Source organism: Apostichopus japonicus, chromosome 4, assembly GCF_037975245.1.
Source record: "Apostichopus japonicus isolate 1M-3 chromosome 4, ASM3797524v1, whole genome shotgun sequence".
NCBI lineage: Eukaryota > Metazoa > Echinodermata > Holothuroidea > Aspidochirotida > Stichopodidae > Apostichopus > Apostichopus japonicus.
Window position 1 is genome coordinate 14,000,260 of NC_092564.1, and position 22,192 is coordinate 14,022,451.

Sequence of the window (22,192 nt, forward strand, 5' to 3'; positions counted from 1 at the left end):
GCGGGTAGTATCAGGGAAAGCCCCATGAAGTAATCGGCTAGATATAGTCCAACGATAGAGGATGTTTTGAACAAGTCGCCTGAGTCGGAAACTTCATATGGTTGGAGAGGCCTGACCTTCGTGTTTAGTCGTCGGGTTTGTACATAGGCTGCGTGGTATATCCTGCGGTGGTTTTGGGGGTATGATTATAAAACCACTGTAGACAGAACTCCATAACAACTCCCAGGTTATAAAGTGTGTTTGATATGTTTTAACTGTTTTCAGACCTGTTTGACCCCAAAATAGGGAGAATAACATTTTTCAGGGCCAAAAAATAGGGAGAACAAGGGGAAAATAGGGAGGTTGGTAATTTTCAACTGAAATGAAATAAATACTCCTAAATAAGTATAGTCGATCTACTTATGCAATACAGTGAGAGAATCATTCCAATCAGCGTTTCTTGTATTTTACAGCAGCTTGCTTCGCTTTCTACAGGGTTTCTTTGGTAGGCTTCCATTTGAAACAGAACTCTGGATATTGTGACTTCATGGCTATCCCATCAAGCTTGAGACTTGACCGACTGTCTGTCTTGTTCTTGCGAACTACACTGAATAGCCTTTCCTGTTCAGCGTAACTGTTGGGAATTACTAAGCATAGGACTAATTGTTGGCTATTTTCAGAAATGTCGCAAGTGTAGAACATAGAAAAACTGGAAGAATAGAATATGAAACCGGGAGATTCGGGTAAAAACCAGGACTCTCCTGGTAAAGCCGGGAGAGTTGACAGGTATGTGTTTTTGTAGCCATGTTCTTTCAGATCCGGGAGGTGGACGGAGATGAGTTAAGACAAGGACAACCACAACTCTGGATGACGCCCTAAGCAGATGGACGAGGGCCCCAGGTGGGTGGGTGAATTATGCAATACAATGTGTGCATGTGTGGGAGGGGGAGAAGGGGATGGGCGCCTGAACCTTGATGGAATGGCCAGATGGGAATCAAGGATTTTATAAAGGACTGAACTGATTGTGGCCCTGAGGGTCGTTGGCCGTCCGTATCTTTAGAATAAAACCCTTAGGTGGAAAACACATCTCGTTTTTGCTAGAGAATAAGCCAATTTGAAAAAAAGGAATTAACTAGTTAAACGTCAACATTGAACTGGTTTAGTTTTTGGTGTCTGTGCCTGCCAGAAGTGGCGTAGCACGAGCAAGTGACGATACTGTAAGGCAAGTCGAAGCCCCGGAATTTGCATATATTGATCTCCTCTCCCTCCCTGCAGAGGTATCAATGACAAAGGCAAAAACCAACAGTGAACTAGGGAGACAAGCAATTGTAAAGCAACTACAATATATTTTGGTACATAGCTTTCAAATCTGGAGCAAATATAATAAGATGCAACCCCTGCAGTAAAAAGTGGGATCTGTAATTTACAGGGTTAATCTATGCTGCTACATATACCTTAATGCAGTGGAAGAGTTTCTTCTATGGAAGTCCTGAGGGGGGGGAAACAACCCAAAAGAAGGCACACAGAATAAAAAGTTTTGACAATATGTTCGACATCACTCCAGCTTTTTAATAGTCCTTCTCTCTACCCCAAAGTTGCAAAGGGAAACGTCAACAAATAAGGTAAAATTCATTGCGTTAGACATGAAATCCTTCTGATTATCAACATCAAAACTTCACATCAACATTTTACTAGCACTCGCTTCACAAATGAAATGGAGAAATTTTTCAAATATTTGGTTTTCTTTTTCAAGTTGATTTTGAATACACTATTCACCAGGGATTAATGCTAACAATGATTACACATACTGCTGTTCTTTATAACAAGAAAGGATTATTCTACAGGGTTTCATCCTAGTAAACACAATACTGAAAAGTGATAACTGCCAAATGGCTTGTGGCCTTGCAATATTGAAACATGAGGTAAATGGTTCACACTCTCTAGTTTCTACTCCACTATGTGCAAAAATATATCTTTACCGGCAGGTTCATTCCTTTGGTCAAAGGTATGGACTTCTTTTCTTCAGAACACCATATCATCAGTTTTTCTTTACGTTTATTGCATTTTTCAAAGTCAGATCGTTACGAATGGAATATGAGTCAGCTGTTTGTGGTAGATTGGCAAGTATCTGACTCTAGCACAAATAACTGGAATAATTTAAGGAGACTAAAAACTGATAAAGGCATACTGAATAGAATGAGACCATTCCTATAATAATTTTTGCTCTGTTTCAAACTTTCTTTACCCATGGAGGACCTGACAAATAAGGTGGGTAACACACTCTGTGGTGACACAAATTTGGACTCCTACCACACCACAACAACAAAACCACATCAAAAATTTAAAATTTGCAATCAAAATAAGAACATGATTAAAGTGCAGTGGAAACTTTGTCCTCATGATTTCAGGCTTCTGAGAAGAGACTGCTCTTTCGAATAACAAAATGTCTTCCTACTTGGACAGTGCTTTGTTGAGATTTTCAGAGATCGCACTCAAGAAATCCATCGTGTGTAAATAGTGTTCTGGCTTGACGCTGTGAAAAAGAAGGTAGAGAGAAATTGCAATTGATTACTTGAGCCACAGACCTTACTTGACCTTCATCGCATCATTAGGTAATAAACATAGTTTGTAAATTTACACTTTTACTGGGTCATTTTATTCTTCACTGATAAATGCAGATTTCAGTAGTACAATTTCTGGAACACAATTACGATAGCCATCTGGGAACAGTTGCTAGATGCTGCAATTTATATCCTTGACTTGGCCACAATAAACTTGCTAAACTAGTATGAGGAAGGAACCTAGGTAAAAACATATTCTCTAACTTCAAGGGATACGTTCACATTCACTATGTGGAGATTTATGAAATGTTGATAATAATAAGCTAACTGAAAATCTGGTCCCTTGCGTACAAAACTACTATACATGTACTGTTTTGTTCAGTAATTTGGCGCATTTCACATAGCATTAAGAGATGCAATTCTGGAATAATGATTCCATCAACTTTAGTCCTCCCAACTGCATCAGCAACAATAAATTGATAGTATAACACTCTTGAAAGTTTTTGGGGCTTGTATGCTATTTACGTTAACGTAACAACAGCATCTGGCAATGGATTTTGTAAGAATTTGATGAAGTTGTTGATTCATAACAAGCTGTTTTTGGGATACCACTGCAAGGAGAAGGTCTTAGTTTCTCTTAATAAATTAATTAGTTTCTCTTAGTTAATATCTTAATTTATAATTAGTATGTTCAGCGTTACTGCAGTACACCACTGCCCAAGGTTGGTAATATGACTCTAAACATGCACATGAACAATGTACACAAAGAATATGATAACAACTAGCACCTTCTCAGGACATTGTTCTCTTCTAAATGTCTGCTCCAATTATCCTAAAAAACATCACAAGATCTGTGACATGAGGCTAATCCTCTTGGCAATAGAATATATTTGATATTACTCCAAACACTTTTCAAGTAACTTCTGCTTACTTTTTCAGACCATAAATGCACCCTGCAAGGTCTTTGGTCATTTTGCCGCTGTCAACAGTTTCAACACAGACAGACTCCAAAGTGCTGCAAAACTTTTTCAGGTCCTCGTTGTTGTCAAGTTTGGCTCTGTGCTCCAGACCTCGAGTCCACGCAAATATACTAGCCACGGGGTTGGTACTTGTTGGGTTGCCCTAGACAAACAAAGGATTACAGAGTAAAGATCCAAACAAAAATTCATGCAAAACTCTATCATTCGCCAAAGGAAAAAGAAAAAAAAAGGTGAAATATTCCAATGTAAACATGACTAAGATGTGGACAACAAAAATAATTCCATATGTAACAGAAGCAAGCATAAATGCTCATTACAAATGTGGAAAAATGATAAGCCTCTATGGCTAATTTTTGGTTTGTCTCAGTTATTCTTAAGAGGAATGGCAGAAATGTAAGTAGAAATCACATGTCATTCAAGACGTATTGTCGATACAAGTCAAGCATTTAGCTATTTACCGTAACCTGAAATAACCAATTTACCAATTTTGGCAGAGATATAAATGTAATTGCTTTACGTATCGTGTTTGAGCCCAGGCACACTGAGGGTCCCAAGGCAACTTGATGAAACACGGATGTGTGTATGATAGGAAGGCATGAAGCCAGAAGTTTGTACTGTAGTGTAGGGGCCTAGGCCTACTGTAGCCTAAACGTTAGGACCTAACTTGCAGAAGTAGTGGAATCATCTTAGGCAGCTTTACTAGTTTTGCTCAGTTTATTTTCAAAATCCCAAACCCATGTAGACCTACATTTCAGATTGAATTTCTGATCCAGTAAATGAAGTGACCAGCTAGTCCAGCACACTCTACTGTATATGGTGTGCTTGACAACAAGTGCAGTAATACGCATGCCCTGGTATATGAGGATGTATGAGGATGTAAACATGTGCCGTTCCTATAGGTAAGTGCCTTCCTGTTTGCATACATGTCCGTTAGGCGAGTGCCGCCTTGCAAACGAACGTATCTAGTGAAAAGAGTAAGATTGATAAAAAGACTCACCTTCTGGTGCTCTCTGTAATGTCTGGTGACGGTTCCGTGAGCAGCTTCTGCCTCGACGGTCTTACCATCAGGACACACAAGCACACTGGTCATCAAACCCAGAGATCCGTAACCTAGAGAAAATAGAGAAAACAATAAACAGAGTCAAAGGTCACCTTTTAGTCTTACAATGAGCATATCAGTTCTGCATTTTGCACCCATTTGAATTTTTTTTTTTTGCATTACACTTTTTATAGATCTGAAAAATCTATTGCATCTGCTGTGAGGTTTTGACACGAATGCAAACTTGTGTTTCCATCCACTACATATAACAGCTTAGTGCTGTATGTATTTTGTAATAATACACAATGCATGATGTAAACAGTATGTGATGTCCTGAAAACAGCTACAGTACCGTTCACATTAAATCCGCCGTGGCATCGTGTATCGTGATGCCCTTATCTTTTTCTATCGTTTTCTATCGTGAAACCTGACTACTGTAAATTTTTTGTACACGCTACCACGATATAACGATATACCACGATCACACGCTATATCGTGATACCAAGCCTTCACGATAGCAAACATGACTGCTACATTCACGCTAACACGTTATATCGTGAGATCGTGATTTCAAGCTGAGCGCAACACAATTCGTAACTTCGTTTGGGCTTTGGGTTTTTATTATTCACGCTATTTCGTTAAGTCGTAATATCGTGTATCATGAAGTTCCTACTCTACTGTGCGAAAATCGATCTTTACAGGAGTTCCGCCTTGAAAACTTTTTGATGTCAGCTCACAACTTTACACGTTTAACTTTTTATTTAACAACAGTAACGTTACGTACGGATAGCGACTTTTCTGTTACTAGTAGTGTTAGTTGTAGATTTTATGTTCCACGTTACTTTGAATAGTTGGCAACATTTTGAAGAATAATAAAGTACTACTAAGCCTTTCTTGTGTTAATTTTTTATATAATTTATCGTTGGTTCGAACAGAATGAAAAGGGAAAAAAATTCCACCCCAACAACTTTGAAGCAGGGCCGGTTAAAAACAAAACATCTTCATCGTCCGCGCAAGGGGCCTCCCTTTTCCTGATTCCCGAGTCTCTATTCGGATTCAAGAAATCTAACTAACCTTAAAAATTATTTTGTTAAGGTTGCCACATATTCCAAACTAGTATTAGCGCATGAAAAGAAGAAAAACGTCAGCCTGTTTTTTTTTCAGATCTCAGTACGAGAAACATGTATTTTATTTGGATAATAGAAAAACTTTCTTTAATGTGGTTAATTAATATTTTCCTACCCTAGCTATTATTTGATAAAACCTTCATGAAAACCGACTTTTTAGAAAATGGATTTTGAAGCTCAGTTAACAATTTAAAAAATGCTTACCGTTAAATACTGGCGTCAAAAATACATTTCGAATTTATTCCAATAAAGATCCACAAAGGATAAAAATGCGAAGAACAGCTTACTAAATAGAATTGAAACTGCATGTACAGTACATGGTCATTTTAAGTATCCAAATACTATACAAAGAGATCGAGTTCACCGAAATACCCCTTTTCCCTACCACCTGCGGAAAAGCGTCTTTTATAAATTATAGTACCATACAGTACTTAACATTTGATACAAAAGTAACATCTACATCAACTTCCCAAAATTTGTATGTGTCACAATAGGTTAAGTTTTAACCGCACAGTACCATTAATAATTTGCATATTACATCAAAAGTTACACTCGGGCGTCCAGATGGCGGGAAAATGTACAATCATGTACAATTTGTTGTGTCGTTCCCACGGTGCAATGAACTTGGGCAAGTTGCCAAGTTCGAATGTCGTTGACCTACTTATGTTCCGTAAACAATGTCAATGGGAATAATGTGTGTAAAAACTTGTGTTTTTTCCATGTGTTATATATATATATATAGAAATTTTACGTAAGCGGAGTGAATTTCGGGGCGGCTCGTTGATTGTGAGGAAGCACTTATCTAAGCATCAATATTTGTGAAATATATCGTACGGTTTTTCTTCAGAAAATATTTTTGACTAGTATTTTCTCAATGTATTAAGAAGGGTGACATACCCTATGTTCCGACGTCTCTATGTTCCGACGTCTCTTTAAGTTCCGACAATTTTTTTGGACTCTAATTTTTTGAACCCAATTTTCTTCTGGGGGGGGGGCTCAATTTTGTTAGACCCAAATTCTGTCTGACTAATTTTTTTGGGGACTCATTTTTTTTTACCCAAATTTTGTCTGGCTTAAGTTATTTTTTTGGGGGGGACTCAATTTTTTTGGACCCAAATTTTCTTTGTGGAATCAATTTTGTTAGACCCAAATTTTGTCTCACTAACTATTTATTAGGGGGGACTCAATTTTTTCGGACCCGATTTTTTTGGGGGGACTCATTTTTTTTGGACCCAAATTTTTTCCGGCCTAATTTTTTTTTTTGGGGGGGGGACTCAATTTTATATGGACCCAATTTTTTTTTGTGGAATCAACTTTTTTGGACCCACAATTTTTCTGACCTGATTTGTTTGGGGGGACTAATTTTTTTCGGACGCGCCAATTTTTATTTACGAAACAAAAAATAAAAGGGCCCAGAGTTTTTTATGACCCAAATAGTGCTTGTCCGAAAAAAATTGGTCATAAAAAATTTTAGAGTAAAAACAATTTGTGTCATCAAAATATTTTGGTCCAAAAAATTATGGGTCTTAAAAAAATTTGGTCCGAACTCCGAAAACATATTGGTCAAAAATATTGGTCAAAAGAACTTCAGAGTAAACCAGAATGCAAAATGCATTGAGGTTTCGATGACTTCAATGCACTAGACTTCTGCTTGTTAGTATAACCAGAACTAGCTGTTACAATAACACTATGGCATGCTAACACAGGTCAGTCTGTACGTGGTTATACACACCTCCATCAAAAACAGTAGGGTTCTTGTACTCAATGTTATGAATCCGCACACCAAGTATTACAAACCAAACCAAATCTCTAATAACTTCGCACATTAAGGTTGCAGAGGAGTCCACTTATGGACAATTTAGATTGGAATATGCCCACAAAACTTCAAAGAATCAACTTGAAAGAAGCTAATACAGGTCACTGGAGGTCAACCTGAGGTCAAAGGTCACCCAAATGCAGGTCTACTATTGTATTACAATAGCTTAACTCCCAACCTTAATGGACATTTGGTTCTCAAGTTATTGCAAAAATACTAGTTTTTGACCCCTGATTGACCTTTGTTGACATTGGATCACATGACTGTTATGTTTTGAAACAACCCCTTACCCCATTCACAACTAGTCCCAAAATATCAACCTTGTCACACCCTGTCAATGGTAGTTTCACAAGTTGAGAAAAACTAGGCCAACATTACAGCCAACTCCATGAAGTGAAAACAAATCTCAAGTTCACAGGTGCTTGACCTAGTTTCTCCTTGGCAGCTGGCCAAGAAATGTTTTGAAATTCGTGGTACCTGTGCAACTTACATCCAACCAGAACTACCAATGATCTACAAATATTTTCTAGAGAAGGCATGCTTCGCCATTCAAGTGCACTATTCCATCGAAATCACATCAACTCTTTAGCAAAATATCCATACGGATGAGTCACAAGTGTTGAAGTAGCTCTAGCACTTTTATATATCTATGGTCTGCAAGCAAGCCTTGGAAGACACTGTACATGTATGTAGATATGTACATAGCAATTCAGGACTTCTAGCGACACACTTAAGTCAATGGGGATATTGTCGCGAGTTCAGATTCAAATCTACGGATGCCCGTAAGATCATTTTCAATTGTCAGTAGGCTCTCCTATTCTTATGAGGCGAATCGCCCATGTCATATACTTATAGGCTGGACGATGGGAGATACCGTATATTATGAAAAGGTTTTTACAAGTTGACCCCTGGTGACCCTAAATGACCTTCGATATCCACCAAAAACGATAGGCTTTTTGTACTTAATGTGGTCAACCTACATACCAGAAATGAAATCAATCCAAGCTTTGCTTCTTGAGATATCATGTTTACAAGTTTTTCACTATTTGACCCCTGGTGACCCCAAGTGACCTTTGACCTACACCAAAAACAATAGGCTTCTTGTACTCAATAAGATACTCCTATGTACCAAATATGAGAACTGTCCAAGCTTCCCTTCTTGAGATATCGTGTTTACAAGCTGGGCGTCACAAACGCACACACACACACACACACACACACATACACACACGCATGATTGCAAAGGTTACGATTATCATCGAAACCAAAAACAATTGTCGGAACGTAGACACGCCGGAACCCATAAAATATACTGGGTCTACCCCTAATCATTGCATTTTGAGCGAATGTGTATTTAACTACGTTACATGATGCTTAAACACATCTTTGAACAAAATGAAAAATTCAAGTATTACCACATAAATATTCAAAAAATATACTTTTGTTGCATGGTATGAAGGATTTGGTGAAACTAAACATGTCTGGACTGGTTTGAAAATTCTACGAGGTTCGTAATCAACTTGACCGTCTAGTATTTTCAGAAAGTAAGGTTGCTACCATACAAAACTGTCCGGCCAAAAGCAATTAAATGACTTTATGACATTTAAATAAAAAATGCTTCTAACAGAAGTTATGACCAATTTTGTATAATTTTTAATGTGCGCGTCAATACGGGTTGCCATCAGGATCATATCGATTACTGATGCTATGCAAAAGAAACTGCTTATTTGAGCATATCATATGGTGCGGAAAAACATTCTTCAAGCAAACAATTTTCTCGAAAATCTTGCAAAATTCGATAGTGAAAACAATGTTCAAACATACTAAAGTATGCCACCCTATGCATCCCGGACGGTGAAAAAGCTACTGTAGGCCTATATTCAGCGTTACAAATGCATATTAACCCTATCGTAACATTTGGGACGATTTGCTAGTTACAATTAAAGCCTAGGCTGATATTCTTGCATACAAGAAGTTCAGAACGAATGTTTTGTTCGAACTGAAAATATTTTGCGACCGCTATTTTTTTTAAAGAAGGGGTTTGTATGAAGGAGTTTGGATGAGTAGGCCTACAGTGTGTTCATTAGGCGTATCGTACTAGTTTTGCGATTATGAAACTTGTATGTCGATTGACACTTAATTTTGGTGACACACCAAACTTTTTGATCAGAATTTGCAATAAATCTATTGCACATTGCGTTTAATTGATGATTTCATCTACTGCGGGAAGAAGCCTACCCCAATTCTTTCAAATCACGATGAAACGATCGATCGTTCTGCAACGTGATTCACGCTATAACGATAACATCACGATAGTATACAGTGCCAGTGAAATGATGCACACATTATCACGATATTACGACCACGATGCGACGCACGATATCACGTTAGGTACTTGCTATAGGCGTAATGGAAACGATATCACGATAGACTCCTCGAGTCTCCTCATATTTTGTCACGATACACGATGCCACGGCCGATTTAATGTGAACGGTACTGTACACTCTTTAATTCTTTTATTTATAAAGATATCCAACATCAAATGTGGGATATTACCTATCAAACATTCATGCCTACTGAATGGTACCCTAGAATGGCAAATTTGAATGTAAAATGTACGTTCCATGTGGCCTTTAAATCTTTCAATGATGCCAGTTTTACATGAGCATACATAAAAGAACCTTCGCAGGTGACAATTGTTACTAATGTCAATTCCAAAAAGTTCTTACCTTGGGCGACTACATCTGACTGCACATCTCCATCATAGTTCTTGCAGGCCCAGACAAATTCCCCTGATGACTTCAAAGCCTGCGCTACCATGTCATCAATCAGTCTGTGCTCGTACCATATACCTTTAGCCTCGAACTCAGACTTGTACTTGCTACAATGGAAAAGAAATTGAAAAGATTTTGTTGTCTGTTTTGCATCAGAGGACGTACATGCTAATCTTCATACTCTGCTTGCCAGTTATGTAAATTTTGAAATTGAACAGATTATGTTTGGTCACAATAACTGACGTAAAGATACAGGTCAACAAATGCACCTATGAGTCAGCAGTTTTGCTGCAACCAGGGTTGGCTCTGTTATTCTGATGCTGACATTCACAGATAACAGCAATATTGATCTATATGATATTAAAAGACCTTAACAATAATTCGCTGAAATCGATCGGTACAGATATTGGAAACCTCAATCAGTGATTCACTGATATTGATCGGTACCGTCAATGGAAACCATAACCAGTAATTTTCTGGTATTGATCAGTAACGATATTGGAAACCTCAACCAGTAATATCCACTCACTGATATTGATCGGTACCAATATTGGAAACCATAACCGGTACTTCGCTGATATCCATCAGTACGGATATTGGAAACCTCAAAAAGCAATTTACCTCCTTGGATACTGTCAGCTATAATCGAAAAGGAACTATTTTTGCTGGCAAAGTATAATATTGCAGTTGGGAACCCACGTAATGTGAATTCTACTGAAATGAAGTTCTATAGACTGTCTAAGAATGAACCATCCATCTCATTTTCAATTCTCAAGTTTAGGATGAGGCTAACTGGATGGATACTTTATGAGGAAGCAACATGTCATCAATACATATGATACATACATTCTGTAAGGATAGCATACATTGCACGCACGACAATGTAAAACTGGTACAGAGGTCATAGAAGCTCTCTAATAATCGGTGATGTATTCAAGTTTCTACAAAGTAAATAACACCCTACCCTCACATGTTACTGCAAAAACTGTTAATTTTAACAGCAAGAATCTGCATACCTCTCACTCTCTCTCTAACTATACCAACTATATGAAACTTACCTTAATGAAAATTCCAAACTGCTTGTTATGCCATATCTATCATTTACCAGCACAATACCATTAGGAACCATTACATGCATAATAAAACCACAACCAGGCTCCTCTTTCCTCTAGCTTCAAAAATCCCAATTAAAACTCACCTTCTATAGACACACTTTGCAATAAGTAGGAGCTGCAAATATCCAAATCATGTTTAAAACTGTGCTGCATTTCAGAACCAACACTCAAGGGTGTTTTAATACAATTCAATGTGCAAAAGTAGGAATATGAAGCCACATTTCTTTTCTCTTTTGGTTACCAATAATTTCTCCATAGCATTGTCCCTGGAGTGGTACTCGAGCTAGGAATACCGGTATGTAATGTGTGTGGTAGTTACCATAGTCTAGGGCACAATCAATGCAAGCTAAAGGGAACTTTTGTTTGCTTTTAGTAACATTTGCATTACTAAATTTACTACTGGATTTGAACCTGAATTATCAACTCGACCATATTAATAAACTAAGTAGACTGGAGAAATATATGCAACACAGGTAAAAGGAGAAGACAGGAATTGTCTTCAAATTGTAACATGTTCATACGCTACTCATGCCGTTCACGTGCAGGACTTTATGCGAGATTAGACTACACCTTAGCTTATGTGAAAGAGCGGTTCTGCTCTTTTTTTTAGGAAAGTGATTCAATAACGTGCACTGCTTTCCTCATAGGTAGCATGAAACTAGACCGTCTACAAATATCAATATTTGTGAGAATCCATGAATGCCAAAGACACTATTGTGAACAAGATGACAGTTAATACATCATTTGCTTGGGCTACACTTGATTCAAATCATTCACAACCTCTCTTTTACTTGGCATACATTTGCACTTAATTTTGAAGGTGCATAATACCTTCAATCGTATGTTTTTCAACAGTAAGATGAGCCTTCATTATTCCATACTGAAGTAAGTTACACCATGGTAGGATTTAGGCCCATATCTATTTTCTGTGCCATGGCAACCACCCATCCAATTGAATTTCCAATTGAATTTGTAGTCTGTTAATTCCTGAATCAATCTGTGTTGTTTACCTCTCATATATCTCTTGGAAGATGTCCTTGAATCTGCCATCATATCGCTTCAGGATGGTGTTCTTGGTGCTCATATACAGCGGCCAATTCTTCATCAGAGCGTATTGCATGCAGCTGTGAGCGAACCCTTCGATCGACTAGAAATCAAACACAACAAATTGCAAAGAACAAAACTTAAGTGGTTGCATGGCATCGATGGAACTACCAAAGTACGACAAGGGATAACATATTAATAATGAAAAAATGGATCGAAAATGAAGAAAGATTTAAATTTAATATTGGTCATTGTAAACTGGTAGATGGAGGGAACTGAGGGTGGACTGGCCATTATTGTAACAGGTTACCAGTGTGTCTGTTGACACAACAATGCTGCACTACAGTGTATATGAAGATAGTCTTGCCACGAACAGAATTATCTTTTTTTCTAAATCTAAGCATCAACAAAATTCAATTTGCACAAAAGGCTCAACGGACAAGGTTTAATCAAAATAATTCATGGGCAAAATCAAGAACAATTTCTGTTCATTATGCTACAACAATTAATCGTAGTGCTTTAAATCTTTCTCCTGTCCCCTCCATACTAATCTGGAATTTAAAAACATAAAGTGTCCTGATGTGAGACCAACCTCGTCTGTGTTGTACATTCCCAGACCGCAACCGCCACCAGGGAAGTCAAAGACTTCGTACGTGGTCTTCTTGCTGCCATCAGCAGGAGTGAATACAATTTCAAACTTTCCAGGTTTGTCGATAACAAAGTCTGTAGCTCGGTACTGCAAAGGAACAAGAAGAAGATTGATACCAAAGAAGTGATATTCAAGAACAGAACACTAAACAAGTATCGGCGGCCTTCTTAGGATATAAAGCGGCTTATTGCATTGCAATTATTTTGGTTAATGTTTATAAACAAAATTTTGATGAGAAATTCTAGGAAGTTGTCTTCTCCTTTTGAGTTATGATTGATAGATTTGGTAAACTAGCTTGAGTCAGTATTTGACATCAAACAGTGACAGCAAACTTGTTAAACTTATCACAATGTTTCAAACGTTTTCTGAGTTCATTTCAAACAGTTATTTGTCGGGTTGGTATACCTCTTCTCAGATGCAACATTCTTTTAGAACCATAGAAAGTCAACTTGGGAGTTGATGTTTAGCTGATTCCCTTTCACAAACATCTTTGCCTCTAATTAATCTTTGCCTCTGATTAACTCTAGTCACTTGAGCAATTTTTCTGTATGAGGAATATTAAGTTTGTCAACCACAGTTACTGAGAGCAACTACCACAGCCCTGATTCTTATATGCAAAAGAGCAAAGACCTTTCTCATGGTTTCAACTTTAAAACATTCTGTTTTGAAACTGATGCACCATAAAAACAATTTTCTGTTCAAGGTAATTTGAGATGTATAAGAATACTACTACAAGAGAAATTATCCTGCAAATGTAACATAAAATGTAAGACATTGGAATGAGATAGGTAGGAACTTCACCGATTTCAAGAAATTTCAACGTATGGAAGTTATAAACAAGCAAAAGAAGACATAACATTACGATGAAACATTTGAAACACGAACCTGGTCTCCAAAAGCATGACGTCCAATGACGATGGGATTGGTCCAGCCAGGAACAAGCCTGGGTATATTCTTGCAAAGGATAGGTTCCCTGAAGACAGTTCCACCTAGTATGTTCCTGATGGTACCGTTTGGACTTCTCCACATTTGCTTCAGCTTGAACTCTGCAGAAAGTTTGAAATAAATTGAAATGGTAAAAAGAAGAAATTGATCTACAGTTGTGGTGCAGGATGGGAATACAATCATTCATCTGAAATACTCTTTTGAATGTATGTGACATGTTTCGCAGAAAATAATTTCACTGAAGCACAGGTAACTAGCATATCGTCTCCTATTTTATATTCCTTATCTCATCTATTAATGAAGGACCAAGTCTCCAAAATGTTTGTTACATTTACTGTACATAAATATTGAGATGGGACATAAACCCTAAATGGAGACGGGGATTGTTGCTTTTAAATCTTCTCATCTGGAGTAAGTGATGAAAGTATAAAGATTTACTGAGATGCAAGATACAATTACTATTCTCTCGCTCATATCTGGTTCAAACTGTATCAACTATCACTATCTTAAACAACCCCTCATGTGTAGAGCATGGCAATACCAAGAAATTCATCATAGCCCCCCTCCCCCCCCCCTGAGAGAGAAAGGAAACATGTACCGAAGGAAAATCTCTTCATGTTGTTCACGTTTCATGTTTTTTTTATGAATGACTTAGAAAATAAATATCTGTGATTTTTGTCAAATTAAATTGTGTCATGAAACTACAACATTCAAGCATTTTGTTTGGTCACCTTCAACTCTCTCTTCATCTGGGGTGATGGTAGCACACTTGATGCCTACACTGTGTTCCTTGATTGCGTGGGCGGCGTCAATGGTGACCTGGTCATTGGTGGAATCCCGGTACGGCAATCCCAAATCATAGTAAAGACAATCTACTTTTAAATACGGGAATATCAACTGCAGAAGGAAAAAACAAGTAAAGAAATACAGGAAGAGTAAAAATTAGTAGCCTCCTTTAGGTATGTTTTATTCCTTATCCCAAATGAAAAAAATTGCTGAATGTATTCAACAGATGCTTACTCTGGTTTCTCATGATCTATTATATAACTTGGAGACATTGGTGCCACAATAATGTACTGTAACAAACTAGGGAGTGGAAACTAATCTGTTTACTTAGTTTGGAGAATAAGTGGCCTTTATTTTAATTTCTAGTATACTTATACTGTATGGATGATTGATCATTAAACCCAACAAAATAATGTTCATTTAACATGTAAAGATATACAGAACATTATAAATTGGTGTAACATTCCTGTACTACAGGTACAGTATCGTCTCATATAGTATAGAAGGCCAGATAAAGAAAATTGGTTTTCTGTTTGCCATAAGGAGTAAGGACAAATTTTCGTGCTCAGTGGTGGCACAAAATATTCACCAGGTTTGCAGCTGTCTTTGGTGTAACTTCAAAAGTTGAAATAGTCAGTTGAAGTAGCCTATCTAAACCTACATGACTTTGTTATCCTACAAACAGTATATGAGTCTATCCTTGACATATTACACTGAAAGATGGACATACAGTAGGATGCCAGCTCTCAATCAAATATGAATAGCACCACCATCACGTCACCCTGTTTTATCACTGGGTAACAAACCAGCCAGTGTTGTATGACCTTAATCATAACCACACACTAAAATATATCCTACAATGAAACAAACCTTCCTGTCACATGATCGTCCATAAAGGATATTATCATATGCTACTTCCTCTCCTCAATTACTTGAAACCAGTCATTTCCTTTCCTTAACAGACCAATGTCAAAAGCATTGGATAACATCTCCACCAACAGCATGCTGAGACGCTGGCATGAGGTGTTTTGAGACGATGTACGTTTGACCTGTTGCCTTTTGTTTTATGATCTTTTATTGTTTCGAACGAACGAAAGTTTCACGTGTGGCTTGTACTTTGTTTCTCTCTAAGACTGTACATACTCTCTCAATTAATAATATTTGGTTCACTTGTACTGTTGGTTTCTTTTTATTTATAACTACTCGGGAAGAACAATTGAGATGTAGCTACAGTATTTATGACTGAATATCTCTAATCTCTACATATCTTATTTATGATTGGATATCTCTTATCTCTACATATCTTACATACAAACTCTGAATATTTACAGTGACCATAAAGCAATATAAAAATTGCTAGTTATGCTAAATATGGCCACAATGTTTGCACACTTTCAGCCACTTTTTGGAAGTTTTGAAAGGTCCATTTTCTGTACACTGTGACCATGTACATAATTTTGTGACAATCTGCTGTGTCCACAAGTTTTCATGTTAACATAAACTAAGAAAGCCAGTCATTTCTGAATAATGACTACCTCAGTTGATGTTCCTCTCTAAAATCACTTTATAGTCCCTTTAAAACTTATGATATCAAATGTTTAATGTGTGTCAGATATGACGAAAGGATACAAGTGTCTCCACGATCCATTAAAATTAGTCAAAAGTCAAGACTTCTTACTGTTTCTTTGATTTTCTCCCAGATGACCCTAGTCATTTCATCTCCATCCAACTCTACAACCGGCTTGGCAACCTCTATTCTCTTCTGGTCAGAATCTAATGGAGGAAAAGGAACAGGTATACAGTATGCACATGTAAACAACAAGCTGGTCATCACTATACCAATTTGTGTGTACAGTACATCCAGTTATCATGTAAGTAAATACTGCCCCATCCCTGTTATTTCAGACAATACAGTACTGGGAGTCTGAAACATGTTAAAAGAAAAAAGGTGATAATTGTTTTTTTAGGTGTGTGTTTGGGGGGGGGGGGGAGGGGTGCGAGGGAGGTGGATATTGGTCCTTGGGTATTCAGCGGGGAGGGGGGGGGACATGCAGAACCAGAGAGCTGAATTGCTTTTTTAGAGAAAAATATTTCTATTCCTTCAAATGTTTGCAGTGTGGTGGATTTGGCGTGGATACAGTTGTGGGTTGGGGGGGGGGGGGTGGAGGATGGTGACAGCATATAACCTTTTACACTTGTGTTTTAAATTTGTAATCAGTAAACTTGAACAAATAAGTGATCAGTGTACAGTAGTTGATAGCACATGTGTATGCCACATACTGTACTGAAGACTTAGTGTATCGTCATTAAGCTGTTTCGTTTTGTTTATTTCTGCCATTAAATCACAATGATATACAATTGATAATACTGTAAATAAATATAGCAGTGAGGAAGCAGGACCAGAAATGAGATAACTTCCAGTCTGGTCCCTTAAAGAAAACACATCCAAACCAGAATGCAAAAATGCATTGTGGTTTTGATGATGTAACATAAGCAGTTTTCTTCATGAATCTGACGAAATGTATAGTGAGGGTGTACATGTTTACATGGGTTTCAAGTTTTGACCTCTGATGACCCCTAATGACCTTTTCCCTCCACCAAAAACAGTAGGCTTCTTTTACACAATGTGGTACTCCTACAGGTACACACCAAATATGAGGTCTGCCCATGATTCCCTTCTTGAGATATGATGTTTACAAGGTTTTCACAATTTCACCCCTGGTGACCCAAAATGACCTTTGACCTCCACCAAAAAACAATGGGCTTCTTGTACTTAATGTGGTTCTTCCACACACTAACTTTGAAGTTTGTCTGACTTTCCCTTCTTGAGATATCGTGTTTACAAGGTTTTCACAATTTGAATAAAAATTCCATTGAGTAGATGATGTTTGAGATATTTTTTTTAATAAGATGAAATTGATTTATTCCTAATGTTTTCAACTATAGAATTCCTGTTAACATTAACTTGATAAAAACATCATTAACTGAGTGCATGGCAATCACATGCTTGACAATGTTACAGCAACCTCAACAAGAAACAATCACATTCACACATCACCAATTACTGATAGGCAGAAAACAACTGCAACTGCAACATTCACACATCACCAATGCCAATAGGCAGATAACAAATGCAGTTGAACATTCATTGATTTCTTTCACACCCTTTGCACCCATCAAATGGCTGAGCAGCATCTGTGTGCTGACTAGATGAACATCTATATCATGCAGTGAAAGCAATTAGATACACTCTACTGTAGCTTGGCAACACTTACAGTATCAGTTCAAAATCCTAAGTGTTTTTAGATGAGCCACTTCCACCACAATAGGCTTGGATGACCCTCTGAGAGTGATTAAAATCATATGACTCTATCAAGGTTAATTAAATACTATTTTCACACAAGTGACATCCACATACTTTCAGTGCAAAAGCAAATCCATACAAGAAATCCAAATGTTTGCATTCATCAGTTGCTATTATGGAATCTGTGGGTTAAGCTAATCTGTAGTCACATGTTATATAGAGCTACATTTAAAATACAGCTACAATACTGTGAAAACAAGTGTTTTCTCCAAGTATCCAAATTTGCATAAAAGAATTGCCAGACCTTATTCCCAAAGTAATGTTAAAATTAACATTGCTTTGTTCAAGTCGGTGATGCTTGATTAAAAGCATAATTGATCAACCATTCCAAAGAAACACATGTAAATCTAAATATACTCTACTGAACTTGGCAAAACTATGACTAGTAGCTGTACCAGAGAATTTTCAACTCTGGTAATAGGATTCCTTGCTGATCAGCTAGCCCTACACCTCCCCCCCCCTACCTTTATTTTCTTAATAGTAAGGATGAAATCCATACTATTTAGAATGGAACATGGTAATCTACTTTCTTCCATTAGGTATAATGTTTTACTTAGAAGTCTAACTAAGTCTTTTCTTAAAATCCTAAAACAGGTCTTAGGATAGACACTACATGGCTTAGCTCAACAACTTGTTGTGTCCAAAAGCATTGACAATTTTGTCTCCGACCACAAATGAATCAACTATCACCGAAAACAAGTAGGGTACACTATTTGTACTTCACCAGGGTTGTCAAACACAAACTGCACTACGGTAGTACAAAGTTGCACTACTGCACTAGTGCACTAGTACAAAGTTGATGCAATTAATGAGAGTCAGGATTCTTGAAAGGTTGTCAACAGTATTACCAGTGGACCTTTAAACCTCATTACGCATTCGATCTTAACAGTCAAAAGAATATCTTTTCTACAGTAGCACTTTCTGTACTATTCTGTAGTAAATAATCACACTATCTTAGCAAGGTACTTTTTTGCCACTATTTTGACAGAGATAGAGCGAATGAAGAAAGTTCATAAGAAAACATTCATGCGCGAGTAATTGTCTTGACCTCAATGTAGAACCCTACAAAGTACACACTTTTCTCTACATGCAAGTGCAAGAGAGGAAGTGTCAACTTGAAGGTATTTGTGAAATGTGTCCTTGATACCTTCAAACACCTCTCTCTTCTCTCTGCTGTGGGAACCCTGACAAACAGACATCACATGGTGGTGCTAAGGTAGGCATGTAGAGATGTCATAATATATAGCAGCATTGTTATGAACGCAGCATTCTGCGTCTGGGGCACAATTTTTTAGCCAAGGACGCAAAACTTTCAAATTGCTTGCGTCCGCAGGAAACAAACTTTGTTTTGAGGGCACCAACCTGAAGTACACATACCACTCACAACAAGGCCTATGTAAAGCATAACAAATGCTTTTTGAATGAAAAGCTTTATTTCTTTCTTTTCAAAACACCACAACTTCTGTGAATGGTTCTCACCAAATATGCGTTATTCAAAATCGTTCCAAATTAAGCAAGGATACAAAATATGTATACTCTACATCGAACTATGTCCGAAATGCAAACGATGTCATGCATCATTACTTAACACGACATTTCGTGTTGGAGACGGATCGCGGTAAGTGTAGAGGATTTCTGGAACTACAGTGTGTATGACACTTGCATAATGAGAACATATAAATAATCTAGTAAATTGTATATTCCTAGGTAGGGAACGAATTATTATACATGATTTGAAAGTGTCATTCTTGTTCATGAAGTAGAAAATATTGAAATCCAACTTTGATTTTACATCCGATTTTTGCATCATTCAAGTGTAACTCCAGTGAGATGCTTAGGTTCTATGCTACTACTACTTCTACTACAGTAGTTGAGCACACGCATGTGTATGCAAAACCACGATTAGGCCTACCCCTAGCTCCCTACACATTGATAACGTTAGATTTGGAGTAACCAGCCTCCTACACTGAAATGTGTTGGTGTGAACAATAAGCTGTGTTTTTAATCTTAAGTATATCATACTTCAAGTCAATAGCTGACAGTTAAAACTCCACATCTCATGTAAATATGACTTGGCCTAAGTAGTATAGTAAAGGCTTCATAATTGACGCACCTTCCTATTTGACGCACCTTCAAATATTACTAGCAACGATACAGCAGGAAACCTAAACTTTTTGCAGCCAAGCAGAGTTACATATTTGATGAGTTTTAATCCATTTCAGGTATATGCTGATCAAACTGTTTTTTTTTAAAGCTTTTAACACCCTCCCCCCAGTTTTGCACATATTTTTGGCATTTGGAAATCTTACTCCCTAAAACTAACCAAAGAATGATACCACTGCTCCTTGGGAGTGACCTGTCTGAGCTTAGACTGAGGCTCAGAAGTCAGAGCATAGCAAACAGCATCCATAGTCAATGGATACATACTTAGGCCTACGCTACAGTTAGCTTATCGACGAATGTGTCAATTTAGGGGTATGAAAGAACTTGACACGGCAGACATTTTGTGGTCAAATTCTGCTCAATTGTACGTTGCGTAGGCACAGAACAATAAATATTTTGAGATTATTACATTTCTGAGGAACTACACATATGAAAAATGCAAACAGTTGAGTGACTTGGATTTTTCATTGATAGACATCTTTAATTCAAATCCTTAAGTGCGTCAATTATGAGCCCACCATGCTACTACTTGTACTAGTATAACTAACAAGCTAAACTTTGGCCTAACTAGCCTAGTGTAGACTACAACAGCCTAATAATATCACGATATCAGTAACAACACTTATTTCTGTATGGCCTTGGCCAATTGACTGTGGTAAACCTTGGCAAACGTTCGCCTAACGCCCCTTATGTTTAACGTTAGGCTACAGTAGCTAGCATAGTGATACTGTGCTCGTGGAGTAGAATATTCGGTTGGATGAAATAACTAAAGAAATAAAAAATAAGTTTAATCATACACTGCCTGCTATTGGATACAGCCGCTGCCGTCAAACGACCGTTAAGAGCTACATCATTTCTGGTTATTTGCCCCAAAACCCGGGTGAATTTGGTCAGAGTAGTCGCCATTCTTCTCTATTGATTTGACACACGAGTATGCATGTGGGAAACGCCGGTGTACTAGCTTCACTCACGTTGAGGCTTATTAATATTTAATTCTGAACTATCTAAGAATGAATTTGTAGATGGGGCGGAGCTTTGTACTCATTAAATCCCACATCATATAAATGAATAAACAGTTACCCTTGAGCTTAACAATGACATGGCGGCTTTTTTTATTAGACGCGGGAACTTAGCATTGTGCTACTTTGGTGATGTTAATGGGTCCTCCGCCGCATTCATTGGCGGTATTACGATTTAACGGCCACAAGAAAATGTGATACTAAGTGCATGAGTGGTTTGTAGTAGTGTACGTCTAGAGCCAGGGCGGCCGGGCAAGGGTGATCGAAATATGTCACTGGGTCCCTTTTTGATTTAATATTTTTCTTAATATATAGTATGAAAATGAGAAGAGATAGTATTTATCCCTCCCCTCTCCCCATATTTCACTGGGCCAACTAACTGCATGACCTCAAGAGATGTACAGCTCTACGTAGTCGCCATCTGACCAGGCAACTTTCACTAGGATGTTGTAGTAATTGGCCCTATTCTCAAAAAAATTCCTCTGACAGTTCCATGGTGAAAATCATAGGAGCCTATATAGGTTATACTTATAAGTTCATGGTATATTTCCAATTTTGTGTCATAAATTGAAATGAAGGGAGGTTTGACCAACTTAATTCGACCCCTTTCCTGACCCTATTGAAAACTTGTGAGAAGAGATGTTACTGAAATATTTGGTTTTACAATCTTTGGGATGTCTGAGCGAACAGGCAATACACCGCGTTCTCAATGTCACAATAAAAGTGTCATTTACTGTTTTACCCATACCATTTTAGTCAATCCGTGCGTACGGAACAATGCAGTGACGTAAGTTCATAAATATTAATATTGTCCTTTAAGGTGTACGATTT

General features: G+C 37.6%; 1 protein-coding gene across 1 annotated transcript; it reads right to left on the reverse strand.

Moving 5' to 3' along the window:
* Positions 1-1,527: 1,527 nt before the first annotated feature.
* Positions 1,528-21,303, reverse strand: LOC139966527 (isocitrate dehydrogenase [NADP], mitochondrial-like). The gene is made up of 10 exons (XM_071969650.1): positions 21,140-21,303; positions 16,494-16,588; positions 14,761-14,926; positions 13,970-14,130; positions 13,028-13,171; positions 12,402-12,538; positions 10,232-10,383; positions 4,518-4,630; positions 3,472-3,662; positions 1,528-2,512 (listed from the first exon to the last, which is right to left on the reverse strand). The coding sequence occupies exons 1-10, from the start codon at positions 21,246-21,248 to the stop codon at positions 2,431-2,433; spliced, it is 1,350 nt and encodes a 449-aa protein (XP_071825751.1). The 5' UTR covers positions 21,249-21,303; the 3' UTR covers positions 1,528-2,430.
* Between the last annotated feature and the right edge of the window lie 889 nt (positions 21,304-22,192).